General features: G+C 43.9%; 1 protein-coding gene and 1 long non-coding RNA gene across 6 annotated transcripts in view; one reads left to right on the top strand and one right to left on the bottom strand.

Moving 5' to 3' along the window:
- Window positions 1-19,522, top strand: part of LOC132344939 (uncharacterized) — a 52,502-nt gene extending 32,980 nt beyond the window's left edge. The window contains exon 2 of the long non-coding RNA XR_009494027.1: window positions 19,150-19,522. This is a non-coding gene — a long non-coding RNA (uncharacterized lncRNA). The remainder of the gene's footprint in view (window positions 1-19,149) is intronic.
- Window positions 1-22,656, bottom strand: part of RHBDL2 (rhomboid like 2) — a 58,039-nt gene that overhangs the window by 25,942 nt on the left and 9,441 nt on the right. For 4 of the 5 annotated variants that reach the window (XM_059884177.1, XM_059884197.1, XM_059884207.1 and 1 more), the window contains 3 exon segments: window positions 5,110-5,375; window positions 1,966-2,114; window positions 5-117 (listed from right to left, as the gene is read on the bottom strand). In XM_059884177.1, the coding sequence (XP_059740160.1) occupies window positions 5-117; window positions 1,966-2,114; window positions 5,110-5,355 (508 nt within the window). In that variant the 5' untranslated portion in view covers window positions 5,356-5,375. 5 annotated transcript variants of the gene reach the window in all.

Raw genomic sequence — 22,656 nt, 5'->3', positions numbered from 1 at the left:
TAACCTGCTATCACTCCTGCCAGGTACACCAGCCCCACGCGGAGGCCTTTATGGACCATTTCCAAGGGGATGCCCAGCCCGAGCTGCATAATGAGATTCCCCAGGATGTGCTGAACTCTGCAGAGACAAAAACCATTGTCAAACATTAGGACTAGCCCAGGCAGTTATCTCCTTGGGAGGGTAACAGGCACTGATATGTTGTTTCTAGTTAAGAACATGCTTAATGTGAATTCCATTTTCTAATTTTGTTAGGTGACTTTTTAAAGAGATAAAATCTTGAGCTTCAATATGTGAAGCAGATAAAAGGACATTTTAGAAATACACATTTACTTTATGAGTTTTGTTTTACAATAATTACTGATAATGTCAAACAGAGCAGTGAGGAAGCTTTAAGGAATGGAATATAAGCTTGCAATTATGGGTTTAGCTGACAGTTGCCATCACATGTCAGCCTCAGCACTTGATTTTGTTTTAGTTGCACAGTAATATTGAGAGAATACTAATTCACTCATATTGTATTGAAATTTCAGTAGGTTTTTAAACATCTCTTGCAAGCTCAGGGTAGTCTTTAATAAAACAGAGGTGGGACTTCCCTGGTGATCCAGTGGCTAAGATTGCACTCACTCCTAATGCAGGAGGCCTGGATTTGATCCCTGGTCAGGGAACTAGATCCCACATGCCACAGCTAAGACCTGGCACAGCCAAAGAAATAAATAAAACAGATATGGCAAGAGAAACCTCATTCCCAGTTCTGTATTTAAAAGGTTTTAAATTTACCAGAATGGAAAAAAAAAATGTTTACCTAGTAACACTAGCTAAACTTGGTTTCTCTCATATAAATATACTATAATTTGGTATAAAACATTGTTGAATACAAATGCTTTTTATTATAGTTTATAAATATGGAAAAATATTTTTAAGTGGAAATTGACATTATTTTGCTTGTCAAACCCCACAAGCATCTATGGAAACTCTCTGAATGTCACTTGGCAAATTTCCATATAACAGTAATCCTTGATTTAGTTGCTATGTAGCAAAATGCTTCAGTTTTTTTAAGTGGGCATAGTGATCAGAATTCTGAGCGAGGTCGTAAAAGGCTATTAGCATTTAAGAGACTGTAAGCAAAACTAAAAGGCAGGCACTGCATCACCCATTGCTTGTATTATTCTAAATAAACTATTCTACACCCATCAAAATGTTGATGAATTACGTTTTTAACTTCGGCAGAGGTGGGGAGGAAGGCACTGGCAATTCACATTTTACAGGGAACGTTTAACAACACCACACAACGTGGGGGACACAATTCTGGTTTGGTGACAATTTGGTCTCTTCTCATTGATATTCCTACGTAAATACCAATATTAGGCAGTTACGGTACAAAGTACACTGGACTTGGAGTCAGCACTAATGAGTTGAGATCCTCACTCTGCAAATGACTGCATCCCGTAAGCCTCACACAAAACAGCGGGAGCAGCGCTTGCCTCCTAAGGTTGCCAGGAGCATCAAACAAGATTATGGATATAAAAGTGCCTGGTCGATAATAAGGGCTTCCCTGGTGGCTCAGAGGTTAAAGCGTCTGCCTGCAATACGGGAGACCTGGGTTCGATCCCTGGGTCGGGAAGATCCCCTGGAGAAGGAAATGGCAACCCACTCCGGTATTCTTGCCCAGAGAATCCCATGGACGGAGGAGCCTGGTGGGCTACAGTCCACAGGGTCGCACCACCTACAGCACAGGGAACTGTGCTCAATATTCTGTAACCTCACTGGGAAAAGAATTTGAAAAAGAATAAATACATGTACATGTATAACTGAATCACTTTGTACACCTGAAACTAACATAGCGTTGTTAATCAACTATAGTCCAATATAAAATAAAGTTATAATAATAAAATACCAGACAAATGTTCAGGGTTATGGTTACTTGCAGTCACCTCTGACATCAGTGACTCAACTATCATTGCTTACCCAGCATGAACCAGCATGTACGAGATAAATCTCCAGGCTTCCTCCCGCTTCTCAGGACGGTAGATAAAGGGACTCTCCAAGATGCCTGTGTCCAAGGTGATCCACTGTTTCTGAGGCTTCCATACAGCATAGTAAATAAATACCGCCAGCTGACAGGGAGGGGCAGACACTAAAGTTAACCATACCTGCTGCAGAAAGCGGCCCCATTAAAGCCCACGGGTACTACCTCTGTTTGAAACAATTTGCTCGTAAGAGGACCGCTCCACAGCATGTGCTCAGATGGCAGAATTCAATTCCCTGCTGTATATCTGACCGTGTAACTGTAGGCGTCTCCTGCTTCTTCCAGCAGTTAGGAGCAGCCCTAGACCAAACTTCAAAGAAGAGTCTCCCTTGAACCCACTTTCCCCTCCTCTGCCCTCCTCTTCCCACCTTCACCATTTGATCACTCATCTGCAACTTAATAGGAAATTAGGTCACCGCTAGCTTCTGAAAAATAGAGGGAAAGGGGAAAATAGTGACTTTACAGTGGGAAAACCTGGCAAACAGGACCTGAACCAAGTGACGAAGGCTCATGTCACAGGGATGGCATGTGGATGCCCCCATTCCCGAATGTGATGTGATGAGAAGGGCACTTCACTTCTGTGGTCTTCCTCCCCCAAACCCATAACTCCAGTCTAACCATGAGAAGAAATATCAGACAAACCCAGACAGAGGGACATTGTACAGAATACCTGGGCAGTACTCCTCAAGACGATCAAAAGCATGGAAAGCAAAGACAGAGAGAGGGTCAGAGATCAGAGCAGACCGGGGAGATGTGACAAGTAGACACAGCGTGACTCCCTGGGTTCGAAAGTACAGAAGGACAGAAAGAGGTCACCAATGGAAAAACTGGTGAGATTCAAATAGGCCTGGAGTTTAGCTAATACTAATATATCAATATGAGTTTCCTAGTTTTGACAAATGTAAAACTGTGGAAATGTAAGATATTAACATTGGGAGAAACTCTCTTACTATCTCTGTAACTTTGCTATAAAGCTAAAATTACTCCAAAATAAAAAAATTTGCTTAAAAAAATTTTTTGGCAGCACGACTCAGTCTGCAGGATCTGAGTTTCTTGACCGGGGATTGAACCCAGGCCCCTGCAGTAAAAGTATCAAATTCTAACCTCTGAACTGCCAGGGAGTTCCGTCGTTTTTTTATGTACAGTCTGTCACCTCCAGCAAAATATTGAGTAGAAATGGTGATGGTGGGAATTCTTGTCTTATTTCTGATTCTAAAGGAAAAAAACGATTTTAACATTTCACTGTTTGTAGTATTAAGCCCCTAAGATGGTCCTCAAGGGTCCTCACCACTTCATAGTCACACCCTTGAACAGTTTCCTCCTTCAGTGACTCAGGGCTGGTTTCTGTGTCTGCCCCAACCAACACAGCATTGACAGAAGCTTCTTTCAGGAACGCCCCATTGGGGCCTTATCTTTATATAAGCCATAAGAGGCCAGGTCCCTACGATAGTTAAATTTATGTGTCAACGTAACTAAACCACAGTATTTGGTCAAATATCATTCTACATGTTTCTGTGACTTTGAATAAAGCAGACTACCCTCCGTAATGCGGGTGAGCTCCTATCAGTTGAAGGCTTAATAGAACAAACACTCCTTGAGCAAGAAGGAATTATGCCAACAAATGGCCTTTGAACTTCAACTTATCCCCTGGTTGCTAGTCTGCTGGCCCACCCTGTAGATTTTAAATTTGCCAAGCCTCTGCAATTACATAAATCAATTCCTTAAATCAATCTCTCTCTCTCTCTCTCTCTCTCCCCATATATGTGTACACATAGATGATAGATAGTGTGTGTGTGTGTACATCCTATTGATGCTGCTTCTTTAAAGAACCCTGACTAATACAGTCCTTGATAAAAAAAAGTTGAGGCATCAGTGGGCACTAAGAGAATAACACCAGAAACTTTCTCATACTTTTAAGTTGGGGCTTCCGTGGTGGCTCAGAGGGTAAAAAAAATTCACCTGCAATGCAGGAGACCTGAGTTCAATCTCTGGATCAGGAAGATCCCCTAAAGAAGGGAATGGCAACCCACTCCAGTATTCTTGCCTGGAGAATTCCATGGAGAGAGGAGCCTGGAGGGCTACAGATCACGGGGTCACAAAGAGTCGGACATGACTGAGTGACTAAACACACAATGCCCCTAAGTCACATCCCACGGGCAGCCATACTCTGTCAATTCCTTTATGAGGCATCATGGTGTGAGAGAAAAAGCTGGGTGAGATGAGGCTCAGGAGAAGCCCGGTCCTGGTTAAATAACTAAGTATGTGGCCTTGGGCAAGTCACCCCACTCTTTTCTGGAAAACAAAACAGCTGACTAGACCAGAGTCTGATACTCACTACATGCTGCCCAGAGCTGACATCATTAGAAGATCCCAATCCCATTTTTTCCTACTGAAATCTGGAGGCAACCTATATCTCTTTTAAACATAGAGCTCCTGATACACCTTACCAATCAATCATAGCTGGTTCATGAGATCAAACCAATTGGACACCCAGAGATTATTTGATATCTAAAGCCCCCACCAACTAAAATGATATGCTGCTGCTGCTAAGTCACTTCAGTTGTGTCCAACTCTGTGCGACCCCATGGACAGCAGCCCACCAGGCTCCCCTGTCCCTGGGATTCTCCAGGCAAGAGTACTGGAATGGGTTGCCATTTCCTTCTCCAATGCATGAAAGTGAAAAGTGAAAGTGAAGTCGCTCAGTCGTGTCTGACTCTTAGCGACCCCATGGACTGCAGCCTTCCAGGCTCTTCCATCCATGGGATTTCCCAGGCAAGAGTACTGGAGTGGGGTGCCATTGCCTTCTCCAAAATTGAAATGAAGCCACTGCAGTTGTGGTCACTGCAGAGGAGTTGTTTGAAAAATAAAACTCAACACGTGACTGAAAGTGCCTGGGAAGGCAGGAGGAACCTGGGAAGGGGACTCTGAAGAGGACGAAGTCGAGTTCTGTGTGTGCTGTACTGCCACCCCCAAGCTCTCTTCACATGTTTCCCAGTCTTTCCTCCAGGTGTGATCTGAAGCCCCAGTGTACCTGCAGCCCCCCAGGAGTCCTTGCGCCAGTGCGCACCACCCGGCACGTTTACCTCAGCGATGCTGATGAAGATGATGAACAGTGGGGGCGGGAGGCAGTTAGCTCTTTCCAGGTATGTTCTTCGCACTGATTCAGGAAGCATCCATTTTGAGACAATCCTGTGGACTTTTCTAGGCTTGAAGGGATCTTTATCTGCCCTGCCCTCTCTCATTTTCTCCTCTTCCAGCTCTTCTTTCATCTCTGTCTCCATATTCAGATTCACATCCTCTTCTATCTCCAAATCATGAGCAGCAGCCATTGTCCTGGGTCCCCCTCCACCTGAAAGGAACAAGACTGTCAGGGGAAAACAGATGACCCTATGGTCTTCAGGCCATAGCTCTTTCCTGGGCTCTCTGGCACCACCATAGCTCTTTCCTGGGCTCTCTGGCACCACCTGGGCTCTCTGGCACTGGTTTTCAGTGCCTTCCCAGTGAGTCAGTAGAAGGTGGCTGCAGATCTGTTGCCCAAAGACACGTAATATCCATACCCTCACCATCCGGGTGTAATTGTGAAAAAGTACTAAGTTCTCCCCAGCTGAGGAAGAGGACTCCCCAGAAGTCACTTATGGAATTACCTACTGTCACCACCCAGAGTGGACTGGAGCTTTGGGATGGCAGCTCTACCTCATACACCCTTTCCTTGCCCTCTGCCACTGACTCCCAAGGCAGTTATTAGTGTAAGAGATAGCTCTGCCACGAGGCGACGCATCTCAGAGTCTAAGCCACACACGTGCGTAACCGAATTCAGCTTTGACTAGCTTATGTAAACAGTCTCCTCTCAGCTCTTAGTTTCATCTTGCTTCTACTCCCAAGCCAAACACAGGTCTCTGGTTTCTGATTCCGAATCAAAAACTATTTAATGAGCATCGACTATGTATCAGGTACTATGCTGAGAGGTGCTATGTGTCAGGCACCCATTTTAGTTTAAAAAATTCCCCTCCCCTCAAAAAAGATTTAAAACCACATCTTCCCTTTTTAAATTACCGGTGTCCTTTCTAACATGCCACTGCTGCCATTCTGCAGCACATGAGTCAAGTAGGCCATTGCTCACTGACCCTCCAGGGGCAGCGCTGCCGGTCTCCCTAAAACACATCTTCCCAACAACTCTTTGACATCTGACACTCTTGGCTGAGTTGCTACTAATGTCTACACCCAGTATCCCCTTGAACTCAATCCTCAATATGTAGACACTCAAGCATTTATTCACAGACATCTGTTGAACACCTACTATGTATCAGGCGACCAGTCCCATCCCAAAGTGTTTGCAGTGTCAGGGAGGAGGCTGAGGTCAATAAAAATCACACAAATAATTGTACGATTACAGCTGTGCTAAGAGACACCAAGCAGATGCATAAGTTACTGAGGCAGCAAGTCTGTAACAGTGAGGCCTGAACTACATACCCCCTCCTCTCCATGTGTCATGGTGCTATCTGTACAGTCTTTCTCCTTTTGGTTTAGTTGTTATATTTTACTTCTGGTTGAACTATTTAATCAAATATTTTCATAGTCAAAAAAATGGGTGCTGCTGCCGCTTACTCGCTTCAGTCGTGTCCGACTCTGTGCAACGCTGTGGAGTGCAGCCTGCCAGGATGCTCCAGGCAAGAGCACTAGAGTGGGTTGCTGTGACCTCCTCCAGGGGATCTTCCCAACCCAGAGATCGAACTCGGGTCTCCGGCATTGCAGGCAGATTCTTTACCACTGAGCCACCAGGGAAGCCCCTGGCAGGGATGGGGGAGGCTCAAATACACTAAAGGAAAAAAAATAATGTTTCCAGACACTACATAGAGTACCATCCAATTTTTTTTTTAAGGAATGTATTGATACGAAGGGAAAACATCTGGAGAATTAACCATGATTATATTTGCATGATAGGATTTCACTAGATTTTTGCCCTTTATGCAGGAGTGGGTCTACATTTTGTGTATGCTGAAGCTTAAACAATATGGGGGCGTGCTCTGGAAAAAATAACATTATATTAAAATTATAAAACAGAAAAACTATAAAAGTACTTAGAATGCTTTAGAAGAAGCCTGTGTAAGTAGAAATCTGAAGCTTAAGCTTTTTTAGTATCACAGATAACCCAGCCAAAACAATCTTAAAAAAGAACAAAACAGGAGGTACCGCATTCTCTGACTCAAACTATAATTTAGAAAACTACAGTGATCAAAACAGTATGGTACGGGCACAAAAACAGATACAGAGCAAAGGAATTGAATAGAGAGGCCAGAAATGAACTCACACCTATACAGGCAATTAACCTATGACAAAGGAAGCAAGAATATACAATGCGGAAAAGACGGCCTTACACCACATATAAAAATAAACTCAAAATGGATTAAAGACTGAAATGTAAGACCTGAAACCATAGAACTTCTAGAAGAAAACACAGGCAGTCTGCTCTTTGACATCGGTCTTAGCAATATTTTTTCTGGATATTTCTCCTCAGGAAAGGGAAACAAAAGCAAAAACAAACAAATGGGACTATATCATACTAAAAAGCTTTTGCACAGCAAAGAAAACTACCAACAAAAGGAAAAGGCTGCCTACTGAACGGGAGGAGATATTTGCAAATGATAGATCTGACAAGGAGTTAATATCCAAAATATACAAAGAACTCACAATACAACCCAACATAAAAAACAAACAACCCAATGGAAAAATGGACAGGGGACCTGAGTAGATTTTCTTCCTATAAAGAAGACATACAGATGGCCAATAGACACATGAAAAGATGCACATCACTAATCTCCAGGGAAACACAATCAGAACCACAATGAGGGGAGTTTCCTGGCATCTCCGTGGTTAGGACTCCACATTTTTCACTGCTGTGGCCCAGGTTCAATCCCTGGTCGGGAAAATAGATCCAACAAGTCATGCAGTGCAGCCAAAAACAAACAACAAGAACACAGTGAGAATCACTTCACACCTGACCGAATGGCTGTTATCAAGAAAGACAGCATAACAAGTGTTGGCCAGGGTGCTGAGAAAAGAGCCTCATGCCCTGTTGGTAGGAAGGTACTTTGGTACAGACACTGTGGAAGTGGTACATGGTGGTGGTGTAGTCGCTGAGTTGGGTCCAACTCGTGAGACCGTGTGGACTGTAGCCTGCCAGGCTCCTCTGTCCACAGAATTTCCCAGGCAAGGATACTGGAGTAGGTTGCTATTTCCTTCTCCAGGGGATCTTCCTGACCCAGGGATCAAATCAGAGTCTCCTGCACTGCAGGTGGTTTCTTTACCAACTGAGCCACCAGGGAAGTCCATGGAAAACAGTATACGGATTCCTCAAAGAAAAGCAGAATTACCATTAGATTCAGAAATTCCATTTCTAGGCACTTATCCAAAGACAATTAAAATGTACCTCCATGTTAAATGCTAAATTATTTACAGTAGCTAAGATATGGAAGCAATCTAAGTGCCCATCAATAGATGAATGGATAAAGAATATGTGGTATGCACACACACACACACACACACACACAGAGGAATATTTCTTGGCCATGAAGAAGAATAAAATCTTGCTCTGCAACAACACGGATGGACTGAAAGGGTATTATGCTAAGAGAAATGAGTCAGGCAGAGAAAGACAAATGCTGTATGATTTCATCTATGTGGGTAATCTAAGAAGCACGTGAACAAACACAATCAAACAGAAACAGAGTCATAGATACAGAGAACAAACAGGTTTTTGCCAGAGAGGAAGAGGTTGGGAGGAGGTAAGAAAAAGATGGGAGATAAAGAGGTACATTTCAGTTACAAAATAAATGTCACAGGAATAAAATGTAGTGTGGCGAATACAGTCAATAACTGTGTGATAACTATGTATGGTGACAGATGACAACTAGACTTTTCATGGTGATCATTTTGTAATGTATAGAAATAACAAATCACTATGCTGTACTCTTGAGAGTCCCTTGGACTGCAAGGAGATCCAACCAGTCCATTCTAAAGGAGATCAGCCCTGGGTGTTCTTTGGAAGGAATGATGCTAAAGCTGAAACTCCAATACTTTGGCCACCTCATGCGAAGAGTTGACTCATTGGAAAAGACTCTGATGCTGGGAGGGATTGGGGGCAGGAGGAGAAGGGGACGACAGAGGATGAGATGGCTGGATGGCATCACCGACTCGATGGACATGAGTTTGAGTGAACTCCAGGAGTTGGTGATGGACAGGGAGGCCTGGCGTGCTGCAATTCATGGGGTCGCAAAGAGTCGGACACAACTGAGCTACTGAACTGAACTGATGCTGTATACCAGGAAGTAACAGTGCTGTGGGTCTGTTATTTCAAAAACAAATAAAGTCATAGAAAAAAAGATCAGCCACATCAGATATATGTGACTACCAAAGGTGGGGGTGGGAAGGGGAATTAGATGAATGTAGTCAAAAGGTACAAATTCCTGCTGCTGCCGCTCATTCAGTTGTGTCCGACTCTTTGCGATCCCATGGACTGTAGCCTGCCAGGCTCCTCTATCCATGGGATTCTCCGAGAAAGAATGGAGTGGGGTGTCATTTATTCCTCCAGGGGGATCTTCCCAGACCAGGGATCGAACCCACATCTCTTACCTCTCCTGTGGTTATAAGATACATATGTACTAGGGATGTAACACTACAACATCATAAAGATAATTAACTGCTGTACATTATAAATGAAGGTTGTTAGGAGAATCCCAATAGTTCTCATCATAAAGAAAAAAATGTTTTTTCTATTTCTTTAATGTTGTATCTCTATGAAATGATGGATGCTCACTAAACATATTGTGTTAATCATTTCATGATATATGTAAGTTGTACAACAATCATTATGTTGCACACCTTAAACTTAAAAAAAAAAAAAGATATAATAAAACAGACCCATATGTACGACACCTTTGCTGGATCCTAAAGTCTCAAGCACTGTACTATTTCTTCCCTCCCCTTGTGGATCAATGTCTTAAAGGATGAGTCTGTATCCACTAAACACCTTGTCAACTGCAACCCCGATCGAAACTGCTCTGCTAAGTTATGCCCTTTAAATAAATCCACTTCTGTTGTAATGTGAGTTCTAACAAAGTGTGTAGAGCAGCCCAGTCTCTTCAAAGCACATCCTCATGCAAATTCTCACGTACTCCTCTGAACAATCTGGGAAGAAAAGCAAGCAATATGTTCCCAATTCTGACCTTCCACTTTCCTAACTGAGCTTCCTGTTGAAAATCCTTCATCCCTGCCTTTCATCCCAACCACATTCCATTGGGTGACTTCTTTTTCCTACTACCCAGCCACAGGCATCCCCTCTGTGCACTTCAGCAACACTGTCCTCCTGCAACTGACCTTCTCTAACTTGGTGGGAAAAGGCAGTGTCAAGGTCACTAAAGGGCGGGTACACAGGCTAGACAGACTGGGGAATGGCCATGTCTTATTTTTATATGCCACCCCAGTAAATAGCCCTGGATCTGGGACTGTGAGCCATAGAATGGGGGCTTCGAGGGGTGGGAGGCAGGGGAATGGAGAAGTTTATGTTTAATGGGTACAGAGTTTCAGTTTGGGAAGATGAAAAAGTTCGGGAGATGGATGATGGTGATGGTTGTACAATAACGTGAATGCTATGAATTAATTATACACTTAAAAACAGTTCAAATGGTAAGTTTTATGTGTATTTTACCACACACACAAACTAAATAATAATATTAAATTTTCAAGGTCACTGTGAAGACTAGATAGAATATACTGTTTGTCATTCAGTTCAGTTCAGTTCAGTCGCTCAGTCGTGTCTGACTCTTTGCGGACCCCATGAATCGCAGCATGCCAGGCCTCCCTGTCCATAACCAACTCCCGGAGTTCACCCAAACTCACGTCCATCAAGTCAGTGATGCCATCCAGACATCTCATCCTCTGTCGTCCCCTTCTCCTCCTGCCCCCAATCCCTCCCAGCATCAGAGTCTTTTCCAATGAGTCAACACTTCGCATGAGGTGGCCAAAGTACTGGAGTTTCAGCTTTAGCATCATTCCTTCCAGTGAACACCCAGGGCTGATCTCCTTCAGGATGGACTGGTTGGATCTCCTTGCAGTCCAAGGGACTCTCAAGAGTCTTCTCCAACACCACACTTCAAAAGCATCAATTCTTCGGCGCTCAGCTTTCTTCACAGTCCAACTCTCACATCCATACATGACCACTGGAAAAACCATAGCCTTGACTAGACAGACCTTTGTTGGCAAAGTAATGTCTCTGCTTTTGAATATGCTGTCTAGATTGGTCATAACTTTCCTTCCAAGGAGTAAGTGTCTTTTAATTTCATGGCTACAGTCACCATCTGCAGTGATTTTGAAGCCCCAAAAAATAAAGTCTGACATTGTTTCCACTGTTTCCCCATCTATTTCCCATGAAGTGATGGGACCAGATGCCATGATCGTAGTTTTCTGAATGTTGTCATTAGCATGTGCTTAATCAACAGTACCCAACGTTACTGACATTTTCAGCTTAGTCCAGTGTATCTAAACTTCCTCTCATGCACATGCTCAGATGCTCAGTCGTGTCTGGCTCTTTACGACCCCATGGAGTATAGCCCAGCAGGCTCCTCTGTCCATGGGATTCTCTCAGCAAGAATACTGAAGTAGGGTGCCATTTCCTTCTCCAGGGATCAAACCCACGTCTCTTATGTCTCCTGCACTGGAAATGGTACATCTTCCCAAGGGGTACCACTAGCACCACCTGGGAAACCCTCTGAGTATTTTCCACTGGAATTTTCTTTTTTGGGAGGGTGGGGGGCCACATCAAGCAGCATGCAGGATCTTAGTTCCCCAACCAGGGATCGAACCCAGGCCCCTTGCAGTGGAAGCACAAAGTCCTAACCACTGGACTGCCAGGGAAGTCCCTAAAATTAACCATTTTAAAGTATATAATTCAGTAGCATTAAATACATCACCACTATCTATTTCCAAAATGTTTTCATCACCCCAGACAAAACCCTCATACTCAGTAAGAAGTCACTTCCCTCTTGCTCCATCCCTCCAGCCTCAGGCAACCATTAACCTGCTTTTGGTCTCTATGGATTTACCTATTCCAGATATTTCATATGAATGGAATTATACAATATGTGGCCTTTTGAGCCTGGCTTCTTTCACTTAAAGTCTTCAAGGTTCATCCATGCTGTAGCATGTGTCAGTACATCATTCCTTATGGCTGAATAATACTGCATCACATAGATAAAACCACACTGTTCATCCATTCATGGGTTTAAGGGCATTTGGATCGATTCCACCTTTGGGCTACTGTGAATAAAGCTGCTATGAACATCCCGATACAAGTTTTTATTTAAGTACATGTTTTCAATTCTTTCAGGTATATACCTGAGAGTGGAATTGCTGGGTTATATGGTAATTCTGTGTTTAATTTATCAGGAAATCTTCAGATCCCATTTTAAAGTGGTTAAGACTCTTCACTTCTATGGCAGGGGACACAAGTTTGATCCCTGTTTGGGAAACTAAGATCCCGCAAGCCAAATAATGAGGTGGAAAAAAAAAATTAAAGTGGGGATAAGGATAGCACTTACTTCATAACATTTTTAATTTTTTTTATTGCAGTATAGTTGGTTTACAGTGTTGTGCAGAGATTTACAATCTCTGCTGTGCAGCAAAGTGACTCAGTTATACACGTATAGACATCCTTTTATTTGTATTATTTTTTATTACGGCTTATCATGGGATATTGATTACAGCTTCCTGTGCTATACAGTAGGCCCTTGTTGTTTATCCATTCTAAATGTAATAGTTTGCATCTAGCAACCCCACCTCATAGCATTTTGGGGAAGATTATTTGAGATAATGCATATAAAACCTTAGGACAATTTCTGGCACATAGTAAACATGCCTTAATTATTAGTCTTATCGGCTATGGATGGATGAGTGGGTATGTGGATAGGCAGATAGATGGCTAGAAGAAAGGGTGGGACTGAGTCTGGGGTCTATTTTCACATTGCAAATTACTAGGAATTGGGTCACTGCCGGGAGCCAGACGGGAGTTCCCACCCATGACAAAGGTAATGCAGAGAGGATCTAACATGCAAAGGCGAATCAGAACTCGAGAGGCCCCCTGGACCTGCCCAAGCATCTACCCCAAAACCAAAATCTGTCTGTTTTACTATTTCACGACTTTCACCAACTCTTCTGACATTAACAGGGGGCTATCCCCAACCACCTTTCTCTGAAGAAAATCAACTTGGAGCTCTAGTTAATAAGTCTCCTGGGCATAATAGGAGTATTTCAATTCAAACCCCTCTGATGACTTTCTAGCTTGCCTGACAGGTTTGTTCGGACTCCTTCAGCTACACATGTGATTGTTCACAGCCTCCCAACCACGAGAGGCAGAGAGGCACGGGAAGCTTAAGATATTCTAACAATGCAGAGCTTCTCAGAGAGTTAAAATTGTTGGAATAGAACTAGTAGAGGAGATTTCTTTGTTGAGCTAATGCTTGCTGCCAAGTTTCCATATCCCTTACCTACTGTGTCCCTGGGAGTGTATTGATTAATATAGTTGGTACATAGAAATGTAAGTAGTAGCTTTAATGTTTGTAACCTTGGACCCTTGAGTTAATTCTTTTCTTGTTATAGCCCACCACACCTTTGCCCTATAGGAATGCAACTTTATCTAATGCTTTCAGAGGGTGGCGCCTGACTTTAGAATAATCACCTTTAGAGAAAATAAGTTTTTTGATTGACTAACCATTATTCAGAAGAAAGGGTCATAAAATGTTACCAGGCCTCCTGGCCAGAAGATGATGTAAATCACCTAAAGCCTTTGCATATAAGTTTGCAGAAAGAAAGCCTGGCTTCGCTAAGGGTCAAGGACTGCTGACCTTGCATGACTATACTCCCCCTATTATCCTCTATGCACAACTTAAGGTATAAAAACTACTTTGGAAAATAAAGTTGTGGGCCATGCTCATCAAGCTTGGTCTCCCCATGTCGTTCTTTCTTGTTTCCTTTTCTCTCCTTTTCTTCTCTGTTCTTCCTTCAGGATGACTAATTTGGAGCACGGGGGCCCTCTGAGACCACTTATTTGCCCGGGCTTCTAAGACCCACTCGAGAAGATGCCTAAGGTGGGGCACTTTCCGCAATTTGAGAGGGCGTCTGTGGCCTCTGTGGTCAGTGCAAACCTGATGGCACAGGTTTTATTGGCTTTCTGCGTAAACCAGTTAGCTCAAGCCTCTGTTTCTCTGCTTTGCTATCCTTTCGCCAACACCATCCTCCCGAGGGAATCCCTGGATCCAGCCGGGGCTGGACCCTGGCAGGTCACATTTATTTTTTTTCAAATGCATTCCATTAGGCAAGGGTGCACATTATAATAGATTATAGTTAATAAATTTAAGGAAGTCCCCTTTTATTACTTTTTTCCCAGTAACTTTGCTGAAAATAAAGGCTTCTTCTCTCACACTCACCCAGTCTCCAAGGGTCAGACTCTAAGTGTATAGAAATAGCTATTGGGTTGGCCAAAACTTTCTTTCAGGCTTTTTGCAATGTTTTGTGGAAAACCTGGATGAACTTTTTGGCCAATCCAGTATTTAATTCATTTTCCTTGCATATTGATGATTATTTCTAGTTTGTTTCATGTCTCATAAATGGCAAAACAGAGTATGGGTTTAAGATCAGCAGCTCTTAAACGCAAATACTAAGGCACTTTTAAAAGAAGTTCAGGGACTCCCTGGTGGTCCAGTGGCTAAGACTCCACACTCTCAATGCAGGGGGCCTGGGTTCAATCCCTGGTCAGGGAACTAGATCCCACATGCCACAGCTGAGACTCGGTGCAGCAAAATAAATAAATAAATGTTCTTTTAAAAAATAAGTTCAAGTAGGAGTGATTAACATTGTGTTAATAAGCCCTAGTCATACACGGTCATTTCACGAGGAAATAAAATTCCACATTGTTAATAACACAACTTTATATCTATAAAAGGGCTTCCCTGGTGGCTCAGACAGTAAAGAATCTGCCTGCAATGTGGGAGACCCACGTTAAATCCCTGAGTTGGAAAGATCCCCTACAGAAGGGAATGACAACCCACTCCAGTATTCTTGCCTGGAGAATCTCATGGACAGAGGAGCCTGGCGGGCTACAGTCCACGGGTTCACAAAGAGTCAGACACATCTGAGTGACTGACACACACACACACACACACACCCCCTATAAAAGGAGCTAGAAAAACAAGGATTACATTTCTCCCCCAATTTTTCTCTTTTTTCCAGACTTCAAAATTTCCAGAAATTTTATGACCTCAAGGCCATCATTTTATTTATTTTAGTGAAATATATTTCCTGTGTTGCAAAAGTATCTGACCCATTCAGTTTAGCTGAGCTCACTCTGTGTCTGCTTTCTCCTTGGTATGTGTGTGAGTGTGTATTAGTCACTCAGTCGTGTTCAACTTCTTCGAGACCCCGTGGACTGTAGCCCGCCAGGCTCCTCTGTTCATGGAATTCTCCAGCCAAGAATACTGGAGTGGGTTGCTACTCCCTTCTCCAGGGGATCTTCCCAACCCAGGGATCGAACCCGGGTTTCCTGCATTGGAGGCAGATTCTTTACTGTCTGAGCCACCAGGGAAGACCTTCTTCCTTGGTACATGCAGTAAAGGGATCTGACGTCTAGGTCTACCTACTGTCGTAGATTCTAAAAATAGATGAACATGTTGGTAGAGATGGTGGCATTTTGTTTTGATCTCTCTTCTCAAACGCTATTACGCTCTGACTTCCGTACCTGGCTGTGTGCCTATTGCATGAATATCGAGGCCTGTCTCTGGTTCATCTCTACAGGTGCTGCTTCTCATCTGACATTCCCTGTCCCTCCTACTCCTGTTTACCTTCTGCTCCCACAGCTGAATTTCTGAGCACAATTCACCACCATGGAAACACTACTGACCAGATTGGCAACAATGAAAAACACTGATCCATACTTATGAGGCTCTATGGAAATGGCTGCCGTTTATGAGGTGTAATTGATGCAGGCTTTTCACAAGGCAATTGGGCAGCTTCTATAAAATATGAAACTCATATACCTTTCAACAGACTTATTCTACTTCTAGAAATCTCCTTCTAGAAATGTATTTGAGCAAGTACTCAAGGCTATCATTCAAAGATGTTCAGAGCAGAACTATTTAGAGTAGTGAAAAATTACAAAGAAACTTAAAGTACGTTAATTAGGTTGTTGTATTTTCTGATAGTTCTACTTCCTTATACTGTGCTGAAATCTGCTCACCAGCACTTCCTGGGTCAAAGGTTCCCCTCCCCAGGGCGTCACAAAGCAAGTATAAGCTAGGGTCATGTCATTAATCATGAGGGTGTAGCCTATATAGGCCATGGGTTCAAAGTTGGGATAGATAATCTGAAGTTTCTGGATTACCAGAATTTTCAGAGGCTCAGTCCATAGCACAAGATCTCAAAACAAGTCACCAATGGTTACAACACATTATAGTCTCAGAAATATAAAAACATCTACAGCTATCAAATTATTTACTTGGTCACTCTCATCACAGTGTTACTCATGGAGTGAATTGCTTACTACATTGACTGCTTTCTTATTCATTAAGCAAAGGTTAGGGTTTCTTAAGCTTTCTTGAATGTAGACTTGATATTATGCCTCAGCTCCTACCTTTTATCTGCAGCAAGTGGCTGTCAACTCTTTGTTGAAATCACACACACACGAACACACACACACACATGCAGATCAAAACTGGGTGGAACTGCTGTGAAATGTTGTCATCCTACACTTAGAGAACAACTAGGGTAGATTATTAAAAAGAATACAGGAAAAGTAGAAAAGACTCAGAGCCTTCTGGTTAAAAATGGAGATGTTCCCCTGCACACAAGAACTGAAGACCTTCCCTTCAAGTTAGCAATTATTCTCAAGAAGAGGAAAAATGGAAAGAACTTTTCGACTTCCTGACCTTACCTGGTATAAGCATTGTTCTTGTTATGAATCATGGAGCCAGTGTGCTGGCCAAGGATTGGAAAGGGGAGGGCTCTGCAAAGGGGAGGGCTCTGCTCATTTACCCAGAATAGTGATTTGCCTTTAAAATATATATATCTGTAGAAAAAGAGATTTCCATAAGATTTATGTAGGAGACTCTAGACATTGGCAAGGGATTTTTCTGAAGACCGTTTGTCAAGTGAAAGTCGCTCAGTCATGTCCGACTCTTTGTGACCCCTTGGACAATACAGTCCATGGAATTCTCCAGACCAGAATACTAGAGTGAGTATTCTTTCCCTTCTCCAGGGGCTCAAACCCAGGTCTCCTGCGTTGCAGGCGGATTCTTTACCAGCTGAGCCACAAGGGAAGCCCAAGAATACTGGAGTGAGTAGCCCATCCCTTCTCTAGTAGATCTTCCCAACCCAGGAACTGAACTGGAGTCTCCTGCATTGCACGTGGATTCTTTACCAACTGAGCTATCAGGGAAGCCCAAAGACCTCTTTGGTGCCCTTATTCACTATTGAGAATACTGATAGGGACAGAGTAGCGACAAAGTTGGTATTTAAATAGTTAATCCCACTAGGGGATTATAAGTCAAGAAAAAAGTATGGGAGACCCTTGTAAGTTAATGATCACTCAAGAAAGCAGGTTTGCTTAACCACAAAACCAAGCAGGGCTGCTTAGCAACAAAACCACACAAGAGAAGCATGAGACATGCCCCCTGACTGTAAAACCATGGTGGCATGAGACCTACATCTTGCCCAGTGAGCCTGGTAAGTTAATGACCCCTAGGACATGCTCTCTGCACACATAAAAAAACAATAATTTATGGAAAGGTAACATTTCAAAGTGCAAGATCCTCAGTGTACTGAGATCTGAGATAATTTTTCCATAGTGTCACAACAGTCATAGTAACAGTCATAGTGTCTTAACCATGTAGGGACAAAAAAAACCTCCCCCACCTGACATAGAGGAGGAGCTGACGATGGAAGCATGACATCTACTCAAGAATGAGGAAGAAAGTGGTTTTCTCCCTTTCTGACTTCTCCTTTGATTATAAAACTGTAGCCCACTAAGTTCTTGGGGTGGGGCACCTTCTCGGCTGGCCACTTATAAGCCTCACAAGCATCCTGTTCTAATAAATTACTTCTATCACTTTGCCTCTCACTGAATTCTTTCTGCACTGAGACCTAAAGGACTGGAGCTCCTTGGAGTCCCTCAAAATGCCATGTAGCATTTTCAATATCACATAGTGTTTCTCAAAATTTTGTCATAAATTAAGTCAAAAAAATTTAAGTTAAGGACTTCTGTAACTGAGCAGGACCCTATGGGGCCTTCCCAGGACAGACCTCTCTGCCATATCCTCCGCTTCAGCTCCTCTCTAAGGTACCTAGATAACAGTATCTGATATACATTTCCTGAGTTGTTTTGCAGATACTAAGTGAAAGTGAAAGTGAAAGTGAAGTTGCTCAGTCGTGTCCGACTCTTTGCTACCCCATGGACTGTAGCCCACCAGGCTCCTCCGTCCGTGGGATTCTCCAGGCATGAATACTGGAGTGGGTTGCTGTTTCCTTCTCCAGATCTTCCCAACCCAGGGATCGAACCCGGGTCTCCCGCATTGCAGGCAGATGCTAGTAAAACCCCCACCAAATGAAAGATGTTAACTACCTGATGACGATGAGCACAGAGCCCCCAGGCCTACTGAACCTAAGGATTGATAACATTAACCCTGTGACTCCACCCTGTTACCTCATCAGAGAACTGTGTGCCAGCTGATCACATACCCTGGGTCACCCCTTCCTCGCCTTGCCTTTAAAAAATGCCTGGCTGAAACCCATTAGGGAGTTCAGGTGTTTAGAGAACTAGCCACCCTGGACTCCTTGCTTGATGCCCTGCGATAAACACAGCACTTTCCTTCACCACAACCCAGCGTCAGCAGATTGGCTTCAGTGCATGGATGAGTGGACCCAAGTTTGGTTCTGTAACACTTCCACTGTATTCTTTTGATAATGCTTATGTAATGGTCATTGGTTAATTTTCTCAGCCAATTACTCATTTCACAAATCTGGGTGGGCAGCAAGGACCACTTCCCAGTACAAAAGCTAAAAATGTTCAATACTCACTTTTCCAGGTTCTTAGGCTCAGGTATGTGACCTGGAGCAATCAGCTGCATTTGCTTAGAATTTGGAGGACTGGAGCTGCGGATGGGGAAGATTCTTTACACGGCGCACTTTAAAGCAATGGCAGCAGTATCTCGTGTCCATCCAGCTGTGCCACTGGAGTCAGTGTGGCACCCAGCATCCGATGCCAGCTGTGTCTTTCATGCAGGTTGAAGCAATGAGCATGCAGCAGCAACAATGGGGCTCTTTTTGCCTACCTGGCTCTGTAATTTTGGTGTACTTCTAACTGCCTGGTCTCCCTTTGTTTCTCCTTATTTCCTTCCAGTGATCTTGTAATCTGCCATGACATTGTGATATATTAAGAAATATATATATTTGGTCTTCCTCCCCAGCTCCTGGCACTGAGCTCCTAAAACCCCTGAAATTTCCTGAGCAATGTGAGAGGAGTATCTTTTGCTATTCTTAATAAGCCTCTTTCAACTGTACCTGAGTTTATGGAAATGAAGTTATTCTTAGAGGATGGGGACTGGTCACCAGAGGAAACAACCATGTGATTAGAGGGTTGGGACTTTCAGTCCCCCACCTCTGGGATGGGAAGAAGTGCTTGAAACCGAGTTTAGTCATCAGTGGTCAAAAATTTAATCCATCATCCCTATGTAATTGAATCTCCATATAAATCCTTAACAAATGGGTTTGGAGAACTTCCAGGTTAGGTAAACAGTTCAAGATGCTGGGAGGGTGATGCATTTACAGAAGGTGTGGAGGCTCTACATCCCTTCCCACATACCTTGCCCCACGCATTTCTTCCATTTGGCTGCTCCTGAGTTGTAGTCTTTATAATAAACTGATAATAGTAGGCAATGTCCAGTCCTGAATTCAGTGAGCTGCTCTAGCAAATTATGGAACCCAAGGAGGGAGGTGACAGAAACGCTGAAATTATAGCCATTTGGTCAAAAGCCCTGGAAGCCTAGGCTTGCAACTGCATCTGAAATAGGGAGCAGCTTTGTGGGACTGAGCCCTTAATCTGCAGGGTAGTCAGCGTCAGAATTGCTTGACATGGAAGACGCACACATGTGGTGTCAGAAGTGTGAGTACTATTAGAGGTCCACTCTATCTCACAATCTCTGTGATCTTCCAACAGGAGACTGACACAGTTTTGTTGCTGTTTTCCTCAAGCCCAGAAAGTTCCTGATGCATCAAAGGTGTTCAGAAAATACTTGTATCTGAGTAAAAAGTAAACAAACTCTGCAACTTTGATGTATTAGTAAATCTACAATTGTTCCAAAATACAGTTTATTTAAAAGAATACTGGAAGGAGGGAGGGAAGGAGAGAGGGAAGGAGAGAAGAATTCCGTGTACACCATATTAACTAAGAGTTTTGGTTACTTCTCTTATACCGAGAAGCACTTCCCCTCTTCCTTTTCCTCCGCACACCGCCCCCCCCCCCCATCGTCATCATTCTGCCATCACTGAGCCTTCACTGAGACCTGCAGAGCTACCATGCTGTATTGGTTACAAAAGGGGCTGTCACCTGTCTTCAGGGAGCACTATTCCTTGTGCTTGGCACCGTGAAGACTCGAGTTCTACTCCCCTCAATATCTTACAGAATTATTGTAAGAATCAAATGAAATTCTAAGAGTTGCCATAATGGTAAGCACTTAGTGTGTGCCAGCTTCTATGCCAAACACTTTAAGAGCACGCTCTACTTTACTTCTTACAACAGTCTTGTAAGTTGGGATAATAACGTCCCCAATTTATGGATAAGGTAACTCAGGCTTCCCAAGCACCTTGCTCACGGTCATAGAGCTGGTGAGAAGAAGGCTGGAGCAGGAGACTTGAAGGCGCCTGACTCCAAAGGCCCCAGGCATTCCTCTGGCTTGTGATTCCCATGTAACAAGTGTGCAAGAAGTGTGCATAGTTTTGAGTATTTTCATCCCATCCTTCCCTCTTTCCTCCTCCCACTTCCTCCTCCAGCTCTCCGATTAGATCCCAACTAGACTCTGAGAGTTCCCAGATGGGAGCTGCAGAAGAACTGGCAAGCGGGGCTGGGAACGCCCACCACTCCCATTACTGCTGCAAGGAGTCAAGATGGAGAAAGACATCCAGGAAAGAAAAAGGATGTGATTCTCTGAGAACCCGAGGACTAAGTCAGGCTCACCTTCCCTTCTTCACCTCACCCAGGAGAGCACTGCCAAGGCCACCAACCTTAGGACAACTCCTCTTTGACAAAGAGGCTTTCGATCACTAAGCTGTGCTGCTTCCCAGCTGCACTCGAACAACTGGGTTTCAGACATCTGAATTGTTTTTTTAAACAGCTGGCCCCACCCATTCATTGGTACCAGGCGGGCCCTTGCAGAGGCTGAGTCCAGCCTTGATGTGGCCGGGGTATCCAGAAGGCTGGGCAACAGACTATGCTGGGTGTACCCAATTGCTGCCCAGCTGGGCCTGGTGGGGAGGCTTTGGGTGGTGTTGCTAGGCAACCTGGGTAATTGGAGAGGCCACGGATTGGGCTTCTGGGCCACAGAGACGAACAGCCTCCTTCATCACATTGCAGACCATCATTATGCCTCATTCCAGAGTCCTGCAGCAATCTCTCTGTGGTTATAGCCTGAAAGAGGGCTTTTTTAGCTACAGAAATTAAGAACCAGCCTTTCCAATTTATGGGTTTGTGGTTGTTTTCTTTTCGCTACATATCCAAGAATACACTTGAAATAAATAGGCAAAAGATTTTAAAACAAAATAGAAAGTACCTTCACAAATCCCCTTTTCCAAAAGTGTTCCTTATTCCTGAAGCAAAGCACACTTGCCCTCAATTGTGAGGGCACCTAAGGTAGGGATGCTCTTCTTCCTGAGGTCTCTGCATGCCCACTATGTGTTAAGATTCTTCTTTGGAATCCCACAACTGCGGCTGTGGTTCAAGGTGGGGGGACCAAGACTCTGGTCATGTACAAGACCTCTCAGTGGAATAATTTCTTTGTGTCTCTCCCATTCAAAGACTATCATGACTGCCCCTTCCCAATCCACAGAACCACTTTCACTTGTGGGGTTTTTAGTTTGTTTTTTGTTTTTGTTTCATTCGGCCATGCCTCAAGGCTTGCAGAATCTTAGTTGCCTGAACGGGGATCGAACTTAGGCCCACAGCAGTAAAAGTACTGAGTCCTAAGCACTGGACCATCAGGGAATCCCCATCACTTGTGGTATTTTGATGAATCCTCCTAGCTGCCTTGCAGAGAAGGTGATGCACCCCACTCCAGTACTCTTGCCTGGCAAATCCCATGGGTGGAGGAGCCTGGTAGGCTGCGGTCCATGGGGTCGCGAAGAGTTGGACACGACTGATCGACTTCCCTTTCACTTTTCACTTTCATCCATTGGAGAAGGAAATGGCAACCCACTCCAGTGGTCTTGCCTGGAGAATCCCAGGGACGGGGGAGCCTGGTGGGCTGCCATCTATGGGGTCACACAGAGTCAGACACGACAGAAGTGACTTAGCAGCAGCAGCAGCAGCTGCCTTGTGAAGA

This window comes from Bos taurus, chromosome 3, assembly GCF_002263795.3.
Source record: "Bos taurus isolate L1 Dominette 01449 registration number 42190680 breed Hereford chromosome 3, ARS-UCD2.0, whole genome shotgun sequence".
In the NCBI taxonomy this organism is placed as follows: domain Eukaryota; kingdom Metazoa; phylum Chordata; class Mammalia; order Artiodactyla; family Bovidae; genus Bos; species Bos taurus.
This window is presented reverse-complemented; position numbering and strand designations above follow the sequence as displayed.